Source organism: Dreissena polymorpha, chromosome 1, assembly GCF_020536995.1.
Source record: "Dreissena polymorpha isolate Duluth1 chromosome 1, UMN_Dpol_1.0, whole genome shotgun sequence".
NCBI lineage: Eukaryota > Metazoa > Mollusca > Bivalvia > Myida > Dreissenidae > Dreissena > Dreissena polymorpha.
This window is the reverse complement of record NC_068355.1, coordinates 119439655-119462642: the sequence shown is the minus strand read 5'-3', so window position 1 is coordinate 119462642 and position 22988 is coordinate 119439655. Positions and strand designations below refer to the sequence as shown.

At 35.5% G+C, this 22988-nt stretch overlaps 1 protein-coding gene across 7 annotated transcripts in view; it reads left to right on the top strand.

Annotated features, from left to right (window-relative positions):
- The window catches only part of LOC127846943 (uncharacterized), a 115597-nt gene that overhangs the window by 80200 nt on the left and 12409 nt on the right, over positions 1-22988 (top strand). For all 7 annotated transcript variants that reach the window (XR_008033748.1, XM_052378381.1, XM_052378429.1 and 4 more), the window contains 4 exons: positions 17502-17674; positions 19773-19852; positions 20295-20361; positions 22267-22437. Coding sequence is in view for 6 of the 7 variants with exons in the window: in XM_052378381.1 (XP_052234341.1) it covers positions 17502-17674; positions 19773-19852; positions 20295-20361; positions 22267-22437 (491 nt within the window). In the remaining variant the exon portion in view is untranslated. The remainder of the gene's footprint in view (positions 1-17501; positions 17675-19772; positions 19853-20294; positions 20362-22266; positions 22438-22988) is intronic.

The window sequence follows — 22988 nt, the reverse complement described above, 5'->3', positions numbered from 1 at the left end:
TTGTATCTGTTTTTAATAATCGTTTATGTAAAAAATATTTAACATGTGTTATAGTATATAATAAATATTTGTATTTTTTTCGGCGAACCGCCGCGTGTAAAGACGCGGCGTGATGCCGCGGATCGATGCCGAGGCAGGAACAGACGCGGCGTAACTCCGCGAATTATCGCGGAGTGCCTCGGCATAATGCCGAGGGAATACTCGTTGTGGATGCGGAGTAATTTCGAAAACAAAAGAGTGTGTCCGCGGCGTAGCCGCGGATTTGGTTGGTTTTGCGTGAGCTGTACTGTAAAGAGCGAATGATAATACAAAATAAATGCTAGTAAAATTCTTGCTGATATGGTTAGAAAGGGGCATTTAAAAAATTGCAAGTAATGTATGGTATATAACATACCTGTCTGGACATGGACATCGCCATTTTGACTGTCATGTAGCTAACCCCTTTGATGTAGTAAAAATACATGTTCATGTGCGGCCTATACAATGGTTGCACATGATGGGATTTCATAATAAAGCAGCGTTTGACACTAGTGGGAGTCCCAGACTCCTGGGAATGAGACTCGGACGCCTTGTTTTTGTGTCAAGGAAGTCCATCGGACTCCTTCGAAATCATAGTTGAATTGTAAAAAAATTCCTTGATTCATTTATTTGTTTCTCAAGAGTAGAATTCTGAACGTTTGCAATTTCGAAAAATATGCCACTCATCATTCTGCTTAACAACATTAGGAATTATTTAGTTTTGTTCCCGTTCACAGTGCGTACGTGTAGTAAATAGGGAACTTTAGAACTGTGAATCAACCCGATCGTGGCTATTTTTTTCTGGATATTTTTCCTAAGTTTAACTAGCTTTTGCCCAACAGTCTCTATGCACTATAAAAAATCATCACAATGTCCGTAATTGTTTATACAATGCACTGAAGATGGGAACAGCTCTGTTACTCTGCACAATAAAATCGTTCTTAAATTTTGTACTGTCAAATTTAAAAAAAAATAGGTGTGAATCATCCAAGTTGTAAGTTGTTTCTCATTCATTTAAATAACACATGTCATGTCTCTAATTGGGACATTATATTAAATGTTTTATATACAGCAGGCTGGCGACTGCTTCAGCTTGTCTACTAATAAGGCAAACATTTTAATGTTAAATTATGTATTCTAGCTAAATTATTTATTTTTGACAAATAAGAAAGGTATAATTTTTAGTGATAAATAGGGAAAATTATCTCCAAGGAGACAATAATGTGTTACTGTTTGTAATAACTTGCATATAGAAGTACATTCAGCATCACAAAGGATAAATGTGCAATAATTTTTGCATGCAAAACTGGATATTTGTGAACATTCCCATATTCAAGTATCCAAATCAAAAATACTAACCAATAATATTGTGGATAGAAGAAGAGCTTTGATTTAGATGTGTTGAATATTTAAGATTGTCGCTTAAGAATATGTGATAAGCATGTGGTAAGAATAATAATATGCATCATGTGAATGTTATTCTGTAATACTTGCATCTCAGTGCACCACTATTTTGTTAACAGAATTTAATAAATGAACTGTACTGTAGCTTTTTTAAGCAGATCTGTTCCACTAGTTTCAGTGTTTTTTTAGCAATGACGTCTGTAGGCACAATTGTGTAGTCATGTGGCAATTCTAGATTTGCATCCATGTTTTCCCAAGAGTCATAGTGCATGCCTCTCCACATTGTAAGGCTTTGGAAACACATAGAATGGGCACGATACAGCTTAAAGCCCTTTGGAAACAGTTCCAGCACTGCAGCATGCTTCGGTAGAAATGCAATGTGCGTCATGCCAGCCCCGTGCATTCCAATCAACAAGTCTGTCTGGCTGCTGATTTCCAATTGGAACTTCATTGGGAGGGCTTCCATCAAAATAGGCTGTATATTAGCACTAGGAAAAAGCTTCAATAGTGTTTCCACAACTTCTGCCTCATTGAAAATCTTTCTTCCAACACTTCCATCAGCATTTCTTGGGTGATACATTGATATGAAAATGATGTGTAATTTTTGACAGTTTATCTCCTTTGAAGGCAAATCAAATCCGTCCAACACAAATTTTTGAAAATTGATCCGTCTGTCAGGGTGCATAACAATATTCCTTGCTGTTCCAAAATAATTGCCATAAACTATTAAGCGATCCCCACAATTCTCTATTTGATTGTTTTTGTTAAACCATGATGAGAAAGGAAATTTGTTAAGCACAAATTTCTCTGTGAAATATACATACTTTTTCCCTGAAGATTTATTTTGTGATATTTCATTTTGCCCTTTAAAACTTGGGTGTTTGATATGCAACATTTGGGTCTGACAGTGCTCGAAGTTTTTTTGTGATATTTATTGTAATGTCTTGTTGTAATGTTTAAACAAAAATCCACCACCTATGGTTGAAACCAACACTGATATTGTCAGCACCAATCTCTGTCTAAACTTCATCATGTCTCTTTATTGTTAAGTTGCGTTTGCTTTACTTACTACTATTGATCAGTTTTCCAACAAAAGGTCTCAATTCATATTATAGTTTTAAAATTGTCCGACATTGTTGTCTTTGATTAACAAAAAGTCACTATACAGTTGTATTCCACACTACTTTTTACCAGTTTTTGAATAGTAAATACCATTTCACAGCAAGTCATCCAAATCAAAACCAATATTGTGCACCATTCTTTAATTTCATGTTTACTTCAATTGCTATTAGAGGAGTATACACGGTTGATGCTGGTTAACCACTAGTGATACTATCTACCAATAATGCACTCACAGTTGCAAGCAGTTATATACAATTGATAAAATTTAGTCCTAAACTTACCAGTTTTTTTTAGCTCACCTGAGCACTACATGCTTACTGTTAGATTTTATGATTGTATTATGCTGCTGTGGAGATTTGGTGTTTGAGACACAGTTCATTGTTCAGAATACAGGCACAAGTAACTCACCTTAATGTTGATTAGTTTAATGTTTAGTTTTACAAAGTATTATGTTCTACAGCAATGATAACAATAGTCCATAGATTATATACACAATTCTGACACACAGTTTACATTGTTAAGTTAAATTAATGTTTGATTGGTTCTTTAAATTGAACTAGAAGTGACCTAGTTTTTAAATCATGTGACCAAGTTTCAAACTTGGCCAAGATAATATTAAGAGAAATGTGATCTATTTTCATTAAGATTGGACAATAACTGTGGCCTCTTACATTGTAAACAAGGTAAATGTTGACAACACATGATACACCATTCATAAGGCACAACAAACGACACACAAAGGGCAATTGTTATGCATCCCACATCAAATATGATTTATCAATAATTTTATGAATTTAAAATATTATTATATAGTAATAATTTAAAAGTAATTTAATCCAACGAGATGGTTTTAACTGCTAAGTTAAAATGTTATTTGTTTTTAATAGTTTTAATTTAAAAGTTATATATTCAAATTAAAGAAAATTAAAGAAATAGTAAAACCTTGTCCACACTGTAAAATTTATATATAGCCAATCATCAAGATACTCATGATACATGCTTGAGCATTTCTTGTAATGATATCACAGCTGAGTGTTAAGATGGTCCAGGTTTGTTGAAAAACATGGCCGTCAGAGGGCTGGCCAGTTTTCTATTATGGATATGGTTAAACCTTGTTAACACCATTAAAGTCACATTTATTGTCCAATCTTCACGAAACTTGGTCAGAATATTTATTCTTATGATATGTCAGCTCAGTTTGATTATGGTTCTGTTGTTTTTATGTCCCCCACTATAGTAGTGGGGGACATATTGTTTCTGCCCTGTCTGTTGGTCTGTTGGTTTGTTTGCGCCAACTTTAACATTTGCAATAGCTTTTGCAATATTGAAGATAGCAACTTGATATTTGGCATGCATATGTATCTCATGGAGCTGCACATTTTGAGTGGTGAAAGGTCAAGGTCATCCTTCAAGGTCAAAGGTCAAATATATGGGTCAAAATCGCTCATTTAATGTACACTTTTGCAATATTTCAATATTCAAGATAGCAACTTGATATTTGGCATGCTCATGGAGCTGCACATTTTGATTGGTGAAAGGTCAAGGTCAAGGTCATCCTTCAAGGTCAAAGGTCAAATATATGGGTCAAAATCGCTCATTTAATCTACACTTTTGCAATATTTCAATATTCAAGATAGCAACTTGATATTTGGCATGCATGTGTATGTCATGGAGCTGCACATTTTGAAAGGTGAAAGGTCAAGGTCATACTTCAAGGTCAGAGGTCAAATATATGTGGCCAAAATCGCTCATTTGATGAGTAATTTTGCAATATTGAAGATAGCAACTTGATATTTGGCATGCATGTGTATCCCATGGAGCTGCACATTTTGAGTGGTGAAAGGTCAAGGTCATCCTTCAAGGTCAAATATATGGGTCAAAATTGCTCATGTAATGTCACTTCTGCAATATTGAAGCTAGCAATTTTATATTTGACATGCATGTGTATCTCATGGAGCTGCACATTTTGAGTGGTGAAGGGTCAAGGTCATCCTCCAAGGTAAAACGTCATATACTGGGACATAGTGTTTCACAAACACATCTTGTTTTTAAAGCATTGCTGCCAGGGGCTGGGCAATTTTTCTCAAATAGCTACATGTATAGCAAAACTTTCTTAACACTCTTGTTTACTATCTATAGAGTATAGACTATCTATATCAGGCCTTTTCCGCCCTATGCCAAGGGTCCGAATTTCGGCCCCATTCCCAATGCAAATCTGGTTGTTTTTTTCCCAATTTAATTTTTTTTCCCCAATTCCAAAAAAAAAAATTTTTTTTTAAACCTTTAAGTATATATATAAGTTAACCTGATCCAGTGTAGAAAATAGAAAAATATTGCATAATTAAATTATCTGTTGCCTTGAATTTTTTTTGAAAACAGTAAAATATGTTAAATTAATTATTTAAGACTTTCCTTATTTCCCCCAAAAATCTTGCGTTTCGCGCATTTTTTTACCTTTAAAAAAGGCCAGGCCCTTTCCCCAAAATCAGATTAAAAACCCTGCACTTATCAGACATGTTCATAATATTTTGTAAAATTTTAATTAAATGTAATCAAAATAGTCGTTATTTACCAGTTAACAGCTCCTTTGAAATAGAAGAAACACTATTTACATGCGATTATTTTTCCCAATTGAGCCAGTTTTGCGATTATTGTTTTTCCCAAAATGGGATTTTTCACGACGCCAAATTCCCAAAATTCCAGTGTGGTGTTTTCCCAAAATGGAGCGGAAAAGGCCTGTATATCTATAGATTATCTATTGACTTTCTGGGAATATTCAGAACAGTCTGTTTTAAGTTGTTAAACTTAGAAAATGCAAAACAGATGTATTACTTAACATAAAATGTTGCTAAATTCAACATATTTCATCCCAGAAAAAGTCTATAATAGTAATGGGTTTACTTTTTTTATAAATGGAAAGAAGAAATCATTAATTTAACATCTGATGTGTTAATGCACATTTTTTAAGATACCTTAAATTTGTGAAAAGACTAAAAATGCCAAAGATACATATGTGACAGATTTTCCCCTTAAAGCTTTGTGTCTGTAAAATGTGTTGATCTTAGAAATTATAAAAAATTGTTGTTTTTATGTTAATAAAATTATCTTAAATTATTTTATCAAAGCTTGTATTCTTTACTTAAAGATTTTATTGCGTACATGACTGCCATGTTTATTATAAATTTGTTTCAACTTTAAATGCTTTCACAAAACCTAAATTAAATGTTACATGCTTGTTTTAAATGGTAATTTAATATTCACAAGCTTTTGAAGGTGATCTTCAGCTAGCAATTTCTGCCACTGTCCGACTCAGTCATCAGACATGTCGAAAGACCGTCACAATTTACAAGCCAGACTTGCCTGCAAGGAGAAATAATTTGCAGTCCAGTTGTAAACTTCACAGTCCTCAGTTTTTAGTTTTTTATACTGGAGGGATATTGCAAAGTAAATTTTTAAAAGGTATTTTAAGGCAGGTGGTTGATTTTAGAAAGGGCAAAAATAAAGTGTGAACACTCTGATTTGAAGAAATAAAGAGTACTTTTCAGTTTTGGGAAAGTACTTACACATATAAACATACATGATTGAGTGTAATTGATGTATTTAATACAGATTAATTAATATATTTAATATGTTTACCTTTTAATATCTTCTATTTCACTAACATTCCGTTACAGTTAGTGTTTTCCAAGGCCATTTTAGTGTGGCGAAAAGCCACGCCGCCCTCCCGGATCGCCACTCTGCCCTTTTCAAAGGCAAATTTCGCCACGCGCCCTTTTTTTTCAAAGGCAAATTTTGCCACCCGCCCTTATCGATAACATCTTTATTGCCTTACGATCTAACTTGGTCCCCAAAATCAGCTTCCTTGATTGTCTGTGACGCTCCAACTGTGCTTGATTTACTCGCGAGACGTCAACGTCTAATCGACTATATAAATCGAGCAGATTTAATCTATTACAGTGCTCGATTTATAGGTAGGTCTCTGACTGCTCCAAAGCTGTGAATTAGTCATGCGTGAATAACCCCGTGTCAGTATCAATCGATAATGCCGAAGGCTTTGTTATACCAAGCGCACTTTTCGGTCGGCAATGTGTTTTCCTCCACGATAAAATAATTACTTCGGGACTTTTGATGAAAAACTCGATGTTATTCTCGTGGCTATTTTGCATTGCATGCATTATTCAGTTATATCAAAACATATATTTTTACGCATAATTACATTTAAAATCACAAACAAATTTATTATGCCCCCCTTCAAAGAAGAGGGGGTATATTGCTTTGCTCATGTCGGTCTGTCGGTCGGTCCGTCCACCAGGTGGTTGTCAGACGATAACTCAAGAAAGCTTGGGCCTAGGATCATGAAACTTCATAGGTACATTGATCATGACTCGCAGATACCCCTATTGATTTTGAGGTCACTAGGTCAAAGGTCAAGGTGACCAGAAATAGTAAAATGGTTTTTGAATGATAACTCAAGAACGCATACGCCTAGGATCATGAAACTTCATGGGTAGATTGATCATGACTTGCAGATGACCCCTATTGATTTTGAGGTCACTAGGTCAAAGGTCAAGGTCACAGTGACCCGAAAAAGTAAAATGGTTTCCGGATGATAACTCAAGAACGCATACGCCTTGGATCATGAAACTTCATGGGTAGATTGATCATGACTCGCAGATGACCCCTATAGATTTTGAGGTCACTGGGTCAAAGGTCAAGGTCACGGTGACCCGAAATAGTAAAATGGTTTTGGGATGATAACTCAAGAACGCATACGCCTAGGATCATGAAACTTCATAGGTAGATTGATCATGACTTGCAGATTACCCCTATTGATTTTGAGGTCACAAGGTCAAAGGTCAAGGTCACGGTGACCCGAAATAGTAAAATGATTTTCGGATGATAACTCAAGAACGCTTTTGCCTAGGATCATGACACTTAATAGGTACATTGATCGTGACCCGCAGATGACCCCTATTGATTTTCAGGTCACTAGGTCAAAGGTCAAGGTCACAGTGACAAAAATCGTATTCACACAATGGCTGCCACTACAACGGACAGCACATATGGGGGGCATGCATGTTTTACAAACAGCCCTTGTTCTTAACGTTTTCGTCTTTAAGATAATTAGATCTAATTATTCAAATAATTACTGAGACGTATACTTATTTAACAAAATGCGAATCGCGTATACGATTTAACGTTGCTATGCGCACCTGTCGCTTACATCATTTGACATTTTATCAACATGGCGGACTATACAGAATTAAATTGTGACTCGGAAAAAATGGCAAATAACGTCGTAAACGATTGAATTAACGATGGAGATTACATATTAAGAAGGAATTAATGAAATGTCTGTGATAATCAACGATGCATAAAAATGTTTTAGATAGCAACAACATTATTTATTTATTTGTAATCTACTCGGTGGATGTATGTCACGGAAACGAGTGTTTGCATATTGTTAGCGATCAATTTACTCGCAATGTTATTTTAAACATCTGTCAAGATTATTGTTAGAAAATGGGATAAGACAAACATGGTTTCATTTATATGTTAGTGGATCTTTGTATAATCAGATTCATACGCATATATTGCTTTATTATATTTGTCGTGCTGTACAGTTTATTGAAACAGCATGGAACTTAAATGTACATTGCAAGGTTAATGTATTAATATAAATCATAGTAAGTTAAATACATCTATTACCATTAAATGTGCTTGTTTATATTTTTTTCCACAACTGCCTCTGATGCGATTACATGTTTCTCCCTAATTCAGGTATTCACGGAACGCTTTGGCCCTTTTTTGCCTAAACTGCGCACTAAAATGTCCTCTTTGAAAGTAATGCGCCATGCCCCTTTGCCCTCCTGGGAAAAACACTAACAGTTAACTGTATAGAGTGACAAACATATTAAGGCAGAATATGCACATTTAGCTGATTATACACAGATCCACACATATATAAATCGAATCATGTTTGTCGGTATTGTTGCTGGAAATTAAATGGAATAAATTGTGCCACAAAAATATAAAAACAAGCATTCAATCTCACTAAATCTTTGTTACTATACCTCATCTAGCGTTGAAATGGCTATTGCCAGGGATCAATTTTTTTTCGGTTTTGTCGGTCCTAGACCGATTTGGGTCATGAAAGACCGATTGAGAATCCCAAAGAGTCGGTCCGATTCTGTTTGCTAAAATTCCCATGTCATGAAATCGATTACGCAGTGCACATGCTAGCATACCCTTATTACATTCTTAGTTGATTAGGTGTGATAAACCATTCACTGCAGTCTCTAAACCGGCCAGGACCAGACTATTGCACGTCAGCCGACAAGTATCAGCGTATGACCCCAAACAACGAAGATTCGCGCGGTTGTGTATTAGTCAAGCGTGAATAACCCAGTGTCAATGTCAATCGATAATTTCACTGGCTTATACCTAGCCCACTAATCGGTCCGTAATGTGTAATAAAATCGTTGACAGTTACTTTGGAGATTAAAACCTCGATAATATCCTCGTGGAAATTGTGCATTTCATGCATGATACAGTCAGTAAACTTTCATAAAAACAAAGAAAAAAATCGGATTTTCTGCAATAATTGTGGGCGGACCTTATACACTGAAAGCACGCGCTGTAACTAAACAAAACATGCCGATACATTTTCCACCAGCGTAATAATCCGGCAATAAATGAATGAAAGTTGCAGTTTTGATTGACAGAACAGCCGAAAGTTATTTTTATGGGCAGAACTTCACATAAAATAGTACACAAGAAAAATAATATACATTGTATAAATATTTAGTAAAAATCTTGTTACAATCGAAATAATTCGTGTACCTTATTGTTTGTTGTTAAATAACCCACGACCGGAAGTTAAGATGCGTGGTTTTTAATCACTCGTTCTTCGCACTCGTGATTTAATCCCTACGCAGCTTAACTATCGGCCGTGGTTTATTCGACGACAAAATATAACGTACACGAATTGTTTTTCAACTATTTGATTTTATTATTGCCAGTAGCCAAGCCACGCACAGACATTTGTTAGATTCAATGCATGTGTGTTAGCTATTATCGAGTCGACAATGATTTAAAACATCAGTATAGACTTACACAGATTAATATTATTGACAACGATGAAAAGTCAGATAAAACAGTTACCGAAACAATAATGAAATAGCTAATGATAAAACCAATTGAGAAAACACGTATGTTCCGTTTAAAAAAATGCTTAAGGCAATTTAACTTGTACATTATTATACCCTCTTCATGAATGACAAAATCAATGGTATATATTTTAACGTAATTTGTCATAATTTCGGATAAAAATTTTCGGACACTTTTTCCCCATTTAAATCCAGACCGATTGATGTTGCTGGAAAATATGATCCCTGGCTATTGCTATAAGGAACATTGATTTTTATGTTTTAACTATATTTTTTTCGAAACATTGTAAGAAATTATAGTTAACTTTGAGTATTTATGTTACGTTAAGTTTAATAGTTGATTCTCAGATGAAAAGCAATATAAGTGGAATCTCCTAAATTCCATTCATGCCATACGTCCCGGATTGTCCGGGACGGTCCCGGAAATGAAGAACTTGTCCCGCTGTCCCGGAAATCTGTCAAATGTCCCGGAATTTGACAAAATCCATATATACATGTACCTTATCTTAGGCACCTCGAATCTGTGTATATCTGCAGCGTCTCCATGACAATGCCTACCCGAATAGGCAGACTACACTATGTGTCAAAATTGATCAATTAACAGGGGTCCTGTTATCATATCGATTGTCTCACGTTCGGGGTCAAACCGAAAAGGCGGCATTGTTTAATGTGGTTGTTAATTGACTTTAATCTACTACGTCATTATTTCCCGCTGCGTAAGGGCAAAGGATAGTTGTTCACACATCTGAAGTCCAACATCGCTGAGTAAAAAATTAAAAGCAGTTTATGTTCGATCTAACGGTACTGTATTGTTGTAATTTTATTATATAAATGTTATTGATGAATAAAGGCGTATCAACAACTACGCGTTACACACCGGTCTTAATAACAATAATGCAGTGACGTCACCATCTATGTTTAGAACGCTTACACTGAAAACACGAGGCTTGTATCTAGTAACGGAAGTAGTTATGTTTAATTTGACGTTAATAGATCAAGTGTATTTCGGATAGGCTTTCGAACTTTTGCAATTAACTATGCGAAACAAAAAAAAAAACGTACCAAAAATGCATATGTCTATAAATATCGCTACATTTTATACATGTCCCGGAAAATCGGCAAAAGTCCCGGACAATTTAACTCAATGTCCCGGAATTGGTCTGAAAAATTATGGCATGTATGTAAATTCTTTAAAAAACTTAAATTCCGTATTTTGTAAAATATGCTTGAATATTTATCTGGTAAAAATTGTATTGCAGTTCCAAACATGATTCGTTTTAGTTGTCAATTCCCAAAGAGAGACAAATATTATCAGAATTTCAATAATAATTATGATTTTATCCTACAGCTAAATGATTTTGTAGAACAAATACGACTCATAAAGAAAAGATATGGTTTTCTCCACGGTTATTTTTAGATCAGGTTTCTTCCACACTTATTTTAAGAACATTACGTAGGGACTAGTTTTTTTTGGCCTTTCACCCCTGATTGCGTCATTTAGGTCATTGGGTACGCAGACGTTTAACAAGTTTACGAGTGTGTGTGTTTGCGATGGATTATTATAATATTATGAATGTGAAAAACACAGTGTTTGGATATAAAATTGGAATGAAACTGGTTAGACTGTATTTTCGATTTAGTTAAAATGTTGAATATGTACTTGAATAACGTGATGTTTTGTTGAACAAATGATGGATTAAATTTAAGAAAAGTGTCAGTGAATTGTTCTTTAACTTTTCGAAGGAAATTGATGTCGAATTTAAATTGTAATTTCTTTGATGGTTTAGTCGTTCCTTTGTCAGTCGATTAAAGAATGTCTATCAACAAAGAATTTCCTGCTTACATCCAGTGCTTTAAAAAGGAAAAGATGGATGGCGATGAAGAAATTTGTCTAGAATTTTAACTCGTCATGAAAGCAAATTAAACATTACCAAAATAAACATGGACGTGGTTATTATAAAACTTCGGGGAGTAGAACATAGAGAATACTATGTTAGTGTGATTGTGAACTTAAATTTATCCACGAGTGAAGAAAGGTTTACATGGAGAGGCTTGCCGAGCCTTGTAAGCCTTTCTGACACAAGTGGGATAAATTTAAGTACACAATCACACTAACACAGTATTCTATTTATCCTACAATATTGTTTTATTTAATTTATTCCTAAAATAAAAGCAAAAACACATTAAATTAACTGAATCTTACATTGCGTAGTAATATTTATTGTGATCTTTCCTGTTTACGGAAATTGAAATAGTCCTTAAGATATCCACGCAAAAGAAAACGTAACGAGACAAAATATCGCTATACGTCTTGATCCAAATTTAATCAGCGTTCCAAATGTAACACACTCAAGTAGAACACAGACGGTAATGTTCAAACTACAATTCTTGTTTCACCACTGTAAAAAACAAAAAACAAACATGGCTCCCGCAATTACTACGCAATGTAAGATTCAGTTAATTTAATGTGTTTTTGCTTTTATTTTAGGAATAAATTAAATAAAACAATATTGTAGGATAAATAGAATACTGTGTTAGTGTGATTGTGTACTTAAATTTATCCCACTTGTGTTAGAAAGGCTAACAAGGCTCAGCAAGCCTCGCCATGTAAACCTTTCTTCACTCATGGATAAATTTAAGTACACAATCACACTAACATAGTATTCTCTATAACTAGTGATGTCAGTTACAAATGTGTATACTACAACATATGTTTAAGATATATTGTTGCTTTAAAAAACAATATACAAGAAAATTGGAATATATCCAGTTTTGATAACTTTAATGTAAGGCTGGTAACTGTATTTGGTTCACATCATAGCTGATGGGTCTGAATTCAGAGCTTGTATGTCAGGATTTATTACATGTATTACTGCCAGCAGCTTTCTAAACGTACCGTAATCGGTTGTGTATAAGGCGCACTTTTTTACCCCCAAATTTGATTTAAAAAACTTGATGCGCGTTATGCACAACAACAGGCATGCCAAAACATTTTTTCCCTGTCAGTTACCCAGTTACGGTAACTCGGACCATTCTGTTCCCAGTCGATTTAACTGTCACTATGTTAATAATTGTATTATATTTACGATCTGAATATAGATTAACAAACGTTATAAAGTTAAAATTAATATTTTCTATCTTTTTCAGGTACGTACAGAGCATCGAAATCAAATAAATTTGAAGGAGATAATGAAAAACAAGGAAGCCATTTTTATTTAAATTTTATTGTTTATTCCCACAATATTATACCCTACTGTACTAGGGTTACACAATTTAATTGGGGCACTTGTCGATTTACAATAGTATGTCGGCAAGGCCTTTCCCGATATTGATGATTATTTTTATTGCTTTTCAAATGTGTTAATAAAATTGATGTTGTGTTTGTTCACACGTTTTCATACGTCTTGTCAAGATTTGAGTCACCTGTCAAGTTTTGTGTAGCTGGGCTATTATCAAAACATGCGAACCGGCAGACGGCATCACACCTCCACTGTTTAATTATCGCGTGTAATGTCAGTAATGGTGTTGAGAAGTTTGAGTCGTTAAAGTCACCTGTCAATTATACTGAGCAACTGAATGAGCAATAAACAACACTCTTCAACATGAATAAAAACTGCACATTTGCCATTTTTAATCATTATAAAAATTGTCATTAGACTTACCGTATCTTGAATAGCACTGCGATCGACAGAGAAAGAATCTTGAAATTGTCTTTGAATTGTCAGAATTTTTTAATTGTCAGTCACAATATTGACGTTTCGGACATAGACGGACGACCCTTATAAAGACGATCAAAGACAACAACAAAGGTCCTTTTCAGGACCGCGCATATTCTGGAAAGAATATTTTGCAAATTGTCAAACACAAATATATTTGTGTAATGTAACCTTACCATCTATATCGCATAGACGCTCGAAATAACGCGCGAGACCGGCAATGTAAATAAAACGATTTTCTGTTAGCCCATGGAGTATGGAACCGAATTTTTCCCAGTTTTTTTGCATCAAAAACTTTTTTTCCCGATTTTTTGCTTCAAAAAGTTGATGCGCGTTATACACAAATGCGCGTTATACACAACCGATTACGGTATATGGTTTAAGGAAACGAATTGTGTTTATTTACAAACTACTGACCAAATATTGCAAAATGTTCCTCCACTTAGGGGCAATACTTGACATTCGGTAAATTTTTGTGAGGTCAAATGAAGGGGAATTTAATGTATTAGAGGTGATTAAATTTTAGGACCATTTACTTGTTAATAGGATAGCACTTAATTTACAAAACACAGGATACATATCTGTTATTGTAAAACTGATAGTATTTTACAATGATAAGGATAAAAACACACATTCAGACCATAAAATGAATAGTTTTGCATGAAAAATGATGTCCAGCCCAAGTTTGTGTCTTAATTGAACTGCAAAAACAGCCACTAACTACTACTGCTACTGCTACTCCTACTACTACTACTACTACTACTACTACTACTACTACTACTACTACTACTACTACTACTACTACTACTACTACTACTTCTACTACAGAAGACTCTCTGTAAACCGGATGGTCTCGGGACCGGTCTGATCGTCCGGTTTTCAGAGAGTTCCGGTTTACCAAGAGTATGCATATTGCCGAAATATACGTGGTATGCATTGTGTACAGAATCACATAAAAATAAAACAAACCATATACATTTACATGTACCATGTGATAACTGTACGCAGGTACTGATGATGTTAATTGCATTCTTAAAAAATGTGTTTTTAATCGATTAAAAGCAAAAAAAATCCATACCGACTTGTTTTGATTAATCCCAAAATGAGCGTGGTGCTTTATACATGTACGTATGTGGCATTTGTCATATAGGCGAGTGACCACACAAATAAGATTGTTGTAGATACACAATTTATTATTCAATACATACCTGTACCACATTTCATAAAACATCTCATCCTCTAACGTAAGCTCTACGCGTCTGCGTTTAGCTGGAGGCTGCGACATTTTAGATGCGCTCGAAATTAGTAAACGGCAATTAATGAATTTGCATACAGATGGATGGATATTTAACAGTCATATTTCTAACAGTTTATCTGACAAACAAACAAACAACCATTTCAGCGTTAAAAACATGGCTATAAGATCTTTTAAAATACCCGAGAAGATCACAAGAAAGTGATCGTCGCAACGCCATGCAATAATTTTTTAATTAAATTGTTTATCATAGGCGATAATAAATAATTAATAAAAGGATCGAGTCAATCACTTTTTGGTGTTACCACACGACTATTATAGATATTCACAGTTTGTTTTACATTACTTAATCGTACTCCCATAGCGCGGTAACGATTTGACACCTTAATGGTATGTTTAATCCGATTATCGATAATTGCGCGAGCAAAATGTGTGACACCGCACTTGCTGTGCTGACTAGGTATTGTTATTTTCACGCCTCTGGCATCTTGAGAATTTAGACCGTCCGGTATACTCAATGTATTTTACGTTGAAAATGACCAAATTTACGGAGATACCCGTCCGGTTTCCGGTTTTCAGAGAGTTCAGTTTATTCAACATTTTTAGCTCATCTATTTTTTGAAAAAAAATTATGAGCTATTGTCATCACCTTGGCGTCGGCGTCGGCGTCGGTGTTGGCGTCGGCGTCCGGTTAAGTTTTGCGTTTAGGTCCACTTTTCTCAGAAAGTATCAATGCTATTGCATTCAAATTTGGTACACTTACTTACTATCATGAGGGGACTGGGCAGGCAAAGTTAGATAACTCTGGCGTGCATTTTGACTGAATTATGTGCCCTTTTTATACTTAGAAAATTGAAAATTTTGGTTAAGTTTTGCGTTTAGGTCCACTTTTTTCAGAAAGTATCAATGCTATTGCATTCAAACTTGGTACACTTACTTACTATCATGAGGGGACTGGGCAGGCAAAGTTAGATAACTCTGGCGTGCATTTTGACAGAATTATGTGCCCTTTTTATACTTAGAAAATTGAAAATTTTGGTTAAGTTTTTTGTTAATGTCCATTTTATTCCTTAAGTATCAAAGCTATTGCTTTCATACTTGCAACACTTACTAACTACCGTAAGGGGACTGTGCAGGCAAAGTTATGTAACTCTGACTGGCATTTGGACGGAATTATGGGCCCTTTATACTTAGAAAATTGAAAGTTTGGTTAAGTTTTGTGTTTTGGTCCACTTTACCCCTAAAGTATCATAGATATTGCTTTCATACTTGGAACACTCGCAAACTATCATAAGGGTACAGTAAAAGGACAAGTTGCATAACTCTGGATGTCATTTTTACGGAATTATGGCCCTTTTTTGACTAAGTAACTTTGAATATATGGTTAAATTTTGTGTTTCGATCCACTTTACTTCTTAAGTATCAAGGCTATTGCTTTCAAACTTCAAATACTTTCATGCTATCATGAGGTTACTGTACCTGGCAAGTTGAATTTTACCTTGACCTTTGAATGACCTTGACTCTCAAGGTCAAATGATTAAATTTCTCTAAAATTGCCATAACTTCTTTATTTAAGATTAGATTTGATTGATACTTTGACAAAACGGTTAAAAAACAAAACTATTTATTTTGATTATTTTATGTTTGAAATACCGTCCAACCATCGCACCCAAGAATCCCCCCCCCACCCCCCCCTCCCCCCACCCGAATCCCCCCCCCCCCTATTTCCTATTTTTTTTTTTTTTTTTTTTTTTAGATCATCTCACAAATTACCACCACACCCTCACACTATACCCCCCCACCTCATCCCCCCCCCCAATTTTTTTTTATGAAACGGTTAAAAAACACAAATATTTATTTTTATTATTTTATGTTTGAAATACCGTCCAACCATCGCACCCAAGAATCCTCCCCCACCCCCCCCCACCCCCCCCAACCCCCCCCCCCCCCCGATTTTTTTTTCCTTTTTTTCGCATTTTTGGAAGAAAATGTAATAAATGTCCACACCCCCACACAATGCACCGCTCTTCACTCCACCCCTCCCTCCTTTGTGATTGAAAATGAGAGTCCCTTCACCTTTAAAAAGAAAATAGATGAGCGGTCTGCACCCGCAAGGCGGTGCTCTTGTTTAACAATGAAATAGAAGGAGAAAATACGGGACTGGCCCGACCGTCCGGAATCAGGAGAGTTCCGGTATTCAGAGAGTCCGGTATTGGCAAAGTCTACTGTACTACTACTACTACTACTACTACATTAAACAAATTATTATTGTTTTCATTTGCCAATAGTTATCATCAAATAAAAATAGATTTGTATCATTTTACACCTGTCATCTTTTTAACATCTTAATTATTTTTTATTTTACATTTTCCTTGTGTGATTTTTGTCAACTTGTCAAAATAGAAAGGGCATGGTTGGATAACAATCATGAATATAAGCTATTATAATGAAGATGTACTAAAGAATTTTTACTCATGGGACATAAATTTCATTGATTTTTTGGGTTGACTGTCTGATCAGAAAATTTAACACAAACACATCGAAAAATGACCGTCGCAAATTTCTCATGGTTTTTATCCAAAAACAGCACTCCATGAATTTGTGTCAACAAAAAACATAAATTTAATGCCAATAATTTTAAATGAGTTTATTGTATAAGTTATCCTAAATCATGTATTTCAAAATTGAGTTTGAAAATGGTTTTAGTCTGTTGAAAATATGGCTGCCACCAATTTTTTTTTGGCTCACTTGCAACCTCGTAAAACAGGTTAAAATTGATGATGATGATGTAACGGTGTGTCATATTCCGCCTTACAGTTCACAATCACCTGGTGGACCTGATCAACAATTCTGGTGTGCCAGTAATGGGTGTGTACTTTGGCAAGCCTGCGCCTGACCACTGGACCAGTGAAGACATCCTCAACAAGAAGAAGGGCTTTCTCACCCAATTTGCGTATAGCTGCTCTCAAAAACAACCCATCTATGTCAAGGTGGTTAAGTTATTCCATCTATTCACAGACATGATCTTTGTATGCAGAGATGTGCCTGTCAGGGTGGGAATAGTTATTTAACAGCATGAAATAATGTTTTTGGATTATAAGTTGTTATTGCGCTGCTTTTTAAATCGATATAATTCAAAAACCTACACAAAAGTACTGACTTTTACAATCAGTTCGATACTTGCAGTAATAAGTAGTTCATGGCATAGTTTAATGCCCATAAACAATCAAAATAAACCAATATTTTGTATATTTTAAAAATCAAGTTAACACATAAAAAGTTAATGTTCCTTATAGCAATACCCAAGTTTTAACGCTAGATGTGGCCTGTTAACATAGATTTTACGCGAAATAAATTAAATTTTTGTTGTATCACAATATATTCAATGTAAGTTTCCTGCTATGATATCCAAACATTTACAAGCAAACACGAGATTGGCTTCGGGCAGCTTCGGAAGCATGAAGTGGTTCTCAAAAATATTTCTTCCGACGCTGCTCCAAGCCAGTATCAGTTAATTTGGCAGGGGATATCAATTCAACGAATTTGCTTGTTTTAATACAAAAAAACTCTTTTAGCTCAATACTCTGAATTAAGATGGAGGAATTGCGCTTACATTTGTTTGTAGGAAGCTGACATTTTTCGAGAAAATATTGAAAACCTGGTTAAATGATATTGCCATATTTATTTTTATGCTCCCCTTCGAAGAAGAGGGGGTATATTGTTTTGCACATGTCGGTCAGTCCGTCCGTATGCACGTCTGTCCGTATGTCCGTCCACCAGATGGTTTTCGGATGATAACTCAAGAACGCTTAGGCCTAGGATCATGAAACTTCATAGGTACATTGATCATGACTCGCAGATGACCCCTATTGATTTTGAGGTAACTAGGTCAAAGGTCAAGGTCACAGTGACCCGAAATAATAAAATGGTTTCCGGATGATAACTCAAGAACACTTGATGACTTATGCCTAGGATCATGAAGCTTCATAGGTTCATTGATCATGACTCACAGATGACCCCTATTGATTTTCAGATCACTAGGTTAAAGGTCAAGGTCACGGTGACCCGAAATAGTAAAATGGTTTTCGTATGATAACTCAAGAACGCTTATGCCTAAGATCATGAAATTTCATAGGTACATTGATCATGACTCGCAGATGACCCCTATTGATTTTCAGGTCACTAGGTCAAAGGTCACGGTGACCCGAAATAGTAAAATGGTTTCCAGATGATAACTCAAGAACGCTTATGCCTAGGATCATGAAACTTCATTGGTACATTGATAATGACTCGCAGATGACCCTTATAGATTTTCAGGTCACTAGGTCAAAGATCAAGGTCACGGTGACCCGAAATAATAAAATGGTTTCTGGATGATAACTCAAGAACGCTTATTCCTAGGATCATGAAACTTCATTGGTACATTGATCATGACTCGCAGATGACCCCTATTGATTTCAGGTCACTAGGTCAAAGGTCAAGGTCACGGTGACTCAACTTAGAAAAATGGTTTCTGGATGATAACTCAAGAACGCTTACGCCTAGGATCATGAAACTTCATAGGTACATTGGTCATGACTCGCAGATGACCCCTATTGACTTTCAGGTCACTAGGTCAAAGGTCAAGGTCACGGTGACATGACACAGTAAAATGGTTTCCGGATGATAACTCAAGAAAGCTTACACTTAGGATCATGAAACTTCATAGGTACATTGATCATGACTCGCAGATGACCCCTATTGCTTTTCAGGTCACTAGGTCAAAGGTCAAGGTCACAGTGCCAAAAACGTATTCACACAATGGCCGCCACTACAATTGGCAGCCCATATGGGGGCATGCATGTTTTACAAACAGCCCTTGTTATGTTTTTGTTGTGAACATAAACAAATATTAATATGTTCAAATACAGTTAATTGCTTTAAAATAAACATATATCTACAAATATAAGGGTATGTCTATATTTGGTATAACCAATTAAGTGTAAACAGTAACAGATGTAGTTTTACTAGCATTGATATTTTTTTCAATAAAACAGGACATTTTTTGTGACATGATCTGTAAAGACACCATGCTGTTTGTTACTTCAGGCCTATGTATTGATTGAGGGCTGGCGCTATGTGACAATGACCAAACATTTTCTGCTCCATTTTATAGAGAGTGGCTCAAGGTATGTATGAGGATTACTTATAAATTTAATAATCATATTATTACATAGTGAGTTTTATTAACAACTCACTGCGGTCAACTTTAATACACTTTTTATACTATTATGAACCAATTAAAAGTTAAGATATGAGACTTTCCATCTCAAAACCCATTTAAATCATATACATATTCATATTGTAATACTATTATTATTGTATCGTTTAGCTGTATATTTCTTTTAGAATTACATTATATATAAAACCAAGTAATTCATAATTGTATTGTTATACTCATATTTCACAAATATAATTAAGTCGTAGGATTTTCTTTGTGCAAGTTCAGTTAACCCATAATCTCAACTGATGTCACTTCTTTGGCCGATTTTTGTCATAATATGCATTTAAGATATAAAGTATATATTTTTGTAATAAAAGTAATATATTATTTTTAATATGTGTTTGTAGGACACATATATTCTACGAGGATGATCCTGCCTCATTTTATAAGTCAGTCTTCCTAAGCAAAGACAGGGTATGTTTTGTTACATCAGGGTAGGTTTTGTAACATCATGGTAGGTTTTGCTACATCATGGTAGGTTTTGTTACATTAGGCTAGGTTTTGCTACATCATGGTAGGTTTTTATGCTACCCGAAAATTTTCGGGGAGCATATAGTTGCCAGTTTGTCCTTCCTTACTTCCTTCCGTCACACTTTTGTTACAGTTTCTCATAGCACCTTCAATACTTTACCGATCTCTTTCATATTTGGCATGTAAGGTACCTTGCTCGGACCTCTACCTTTTGATGAGGCTTGATGTCACTGGGGTCAAGGTCACAGAGGCTTATAATAGATTTTTCCGATACACTTTTGTTACAGTTTCTCATAGCACCTTCAATACTTTACAGATCTCTTTCATATTTGGCATGTAGTTACCTTGCATGGACCTCTACCTTTTGATGAGGTTTGAGGTCACTGGGGTCAAGGTCAAGGTCACCGAGGCTAATAATAGATTTTCCATCATGCTTTTGTTACTTTACCGATCTCCTTCATATTTGGCATGTAGGTACCTTCCATGGACCTCTACCTTTTGATGAGGTTTGAGGTCACTGGGGTCAAGGTCACCGAGGCTAATAATAGATTTTCCGTCACGCTTTTCTTACAGTTTCTCATAGGGCCTTCAATACTTTACCGATCTTTTACATATTTGCCATGTAGATACCTTGCATGGTCCTCTACCTTTTGATGAGGTTTGAGGTCACTGGGCTCAAGGTCACCGAGGCTATTAATATATTGTCCGTCACGCTTTTGTAACAGTTTCTCATAGCACCTTCAATACTTTACCGATCTCTTTCATATTTGGCATGTAGGTGCCTTGCATGGGCCTCTACCTTTTGATGAGGTCTGAGGTAACTGGGGTCAAGGTCACCGAGGCTAATAAAAGATTTTTTTAGGTGGTTATTAACACATAGATTGACAAAGCACATCATCAGGGAGCATCCATCAGTTTCACTGATATTCAGGGTAGGTTTTGTTACATCAGGCTAGGCTTTGCTACGTAAGGGTAGGTTGTGTTACATTAGGGTAGCTTTTGTTACATCAGGGTAGGTTTTGTTACATCAGGGTAGGATTTGTTACATCAGGGTAGGTTTTGCTACATCAGGGTAGGTGTTGTTAGATTAGGGTAGGTTTTGTTACATCAGGCTAGGTTTTGCTACATCAGGCTAGGTTTTGTTACATCAGGGTAGGTTTTGTTACATCAGGGTAGGCTTTGCTACATCAGGGTAGGTTTTGTTACATTAGGGTAGGTTTTGATACATCAGGGTAGGTTTTGTTACATCATGGTAGCTTTGTTACATCAGGGTAGGTTTACTTACATTAGGGTAGGTTTTGTTACATCATGGTAGTTTTGTAACATCAGGGTAGGTTTACTTACATTAGGGTAAGTTTGTTTCACCTGGTTTGCTATTAAATAAAGCTGTTGATACAATGTCTGCCTTGAAATTACCTTTACTATGGGATTCCACCTTATTAAAAAAATGTCCTGATAAGGGCTCCTAGCTTTGTCATTCGGTGATAACTATGTCAGTCCTTTATTCACATTTCCATTTGCCCATTCATCTATCTGTCCACATTTTCTTAAATTTTAAAATTTCAAACTGTTTTTACTTTTATCATGCAACTGAATGTATTGATAGATCCAGATGAGGGGAAATTAAATGCTCAAGGAATCAAGAGTTCAACATTATTGAATAATTAATATATTATAATTTCTTTCAAATACCCAATCTTTAGTACAAAAGAAAAACATATTACGTGGTGTATATTTATTTAATCTATCAATCATAATTCAAGCTACTGCAATTTACGAAACAATTAATAAAATAAGTATTTTGTGTGTATTTGTAATTAAGTCGTAGGATTTTGTTTGTGCAAACAGGCTGCGTTTCACTACCAGAACTGTGGGCCGCCGCAGGGTGGGAACCCTATGAGTCCAGCCAATGTGCGTGCAGTCAACCCTCACATTGAGAAGCACATGTACGAGTGTCAGCGCAGGTGTGACTGGCTCAACTTCTATAGGCACCTGCTGCTGAGAGACCTCATCAGCCAGGTAAATTAGTGAAGTGTTACCTTGAGGTAAAGCTCTATTTACTATCAGTCAGACACATACAAAACATCTCTGTAGTGCTGTATATCAATGAATGCATATATTTTTTTTTTACTGAACACATCAAGTCATTGCTCTTTGGTGATCATTGTAAATAAGGTTCAATGGATTAGACTTAGCGCTGGAAATTTGAAGTGATTTTGACGTACTTTCAATTTGACCAGAGGGTGATGTCCGGCTTGTGGAGGAGTTCATATAGGCCATGTCACCCTCTGAAGTAATATCTTATGTCTTTCAAAGCTGATGTTACTTAGCCTTTTCCGCTCAGACGCAAATGAAAGTGGCTCTATGCAAACACCATAAAACCTAAAAAGGCTGCAAGTAACTCGCAGTCTGTTCAGGTTTTATGCTGTTTTCTAGTCATCATTATGTCAGAATTGGAAATGAAGCCTTTAAAACTTGAATTTAGTGTCAGAAGTCTTTGATTTAATGTGATTTTCTAAGGGACTTCAAATGCGTCTCAGTGCCTCTCTGAGTGGTAAAGGGCTAATTTA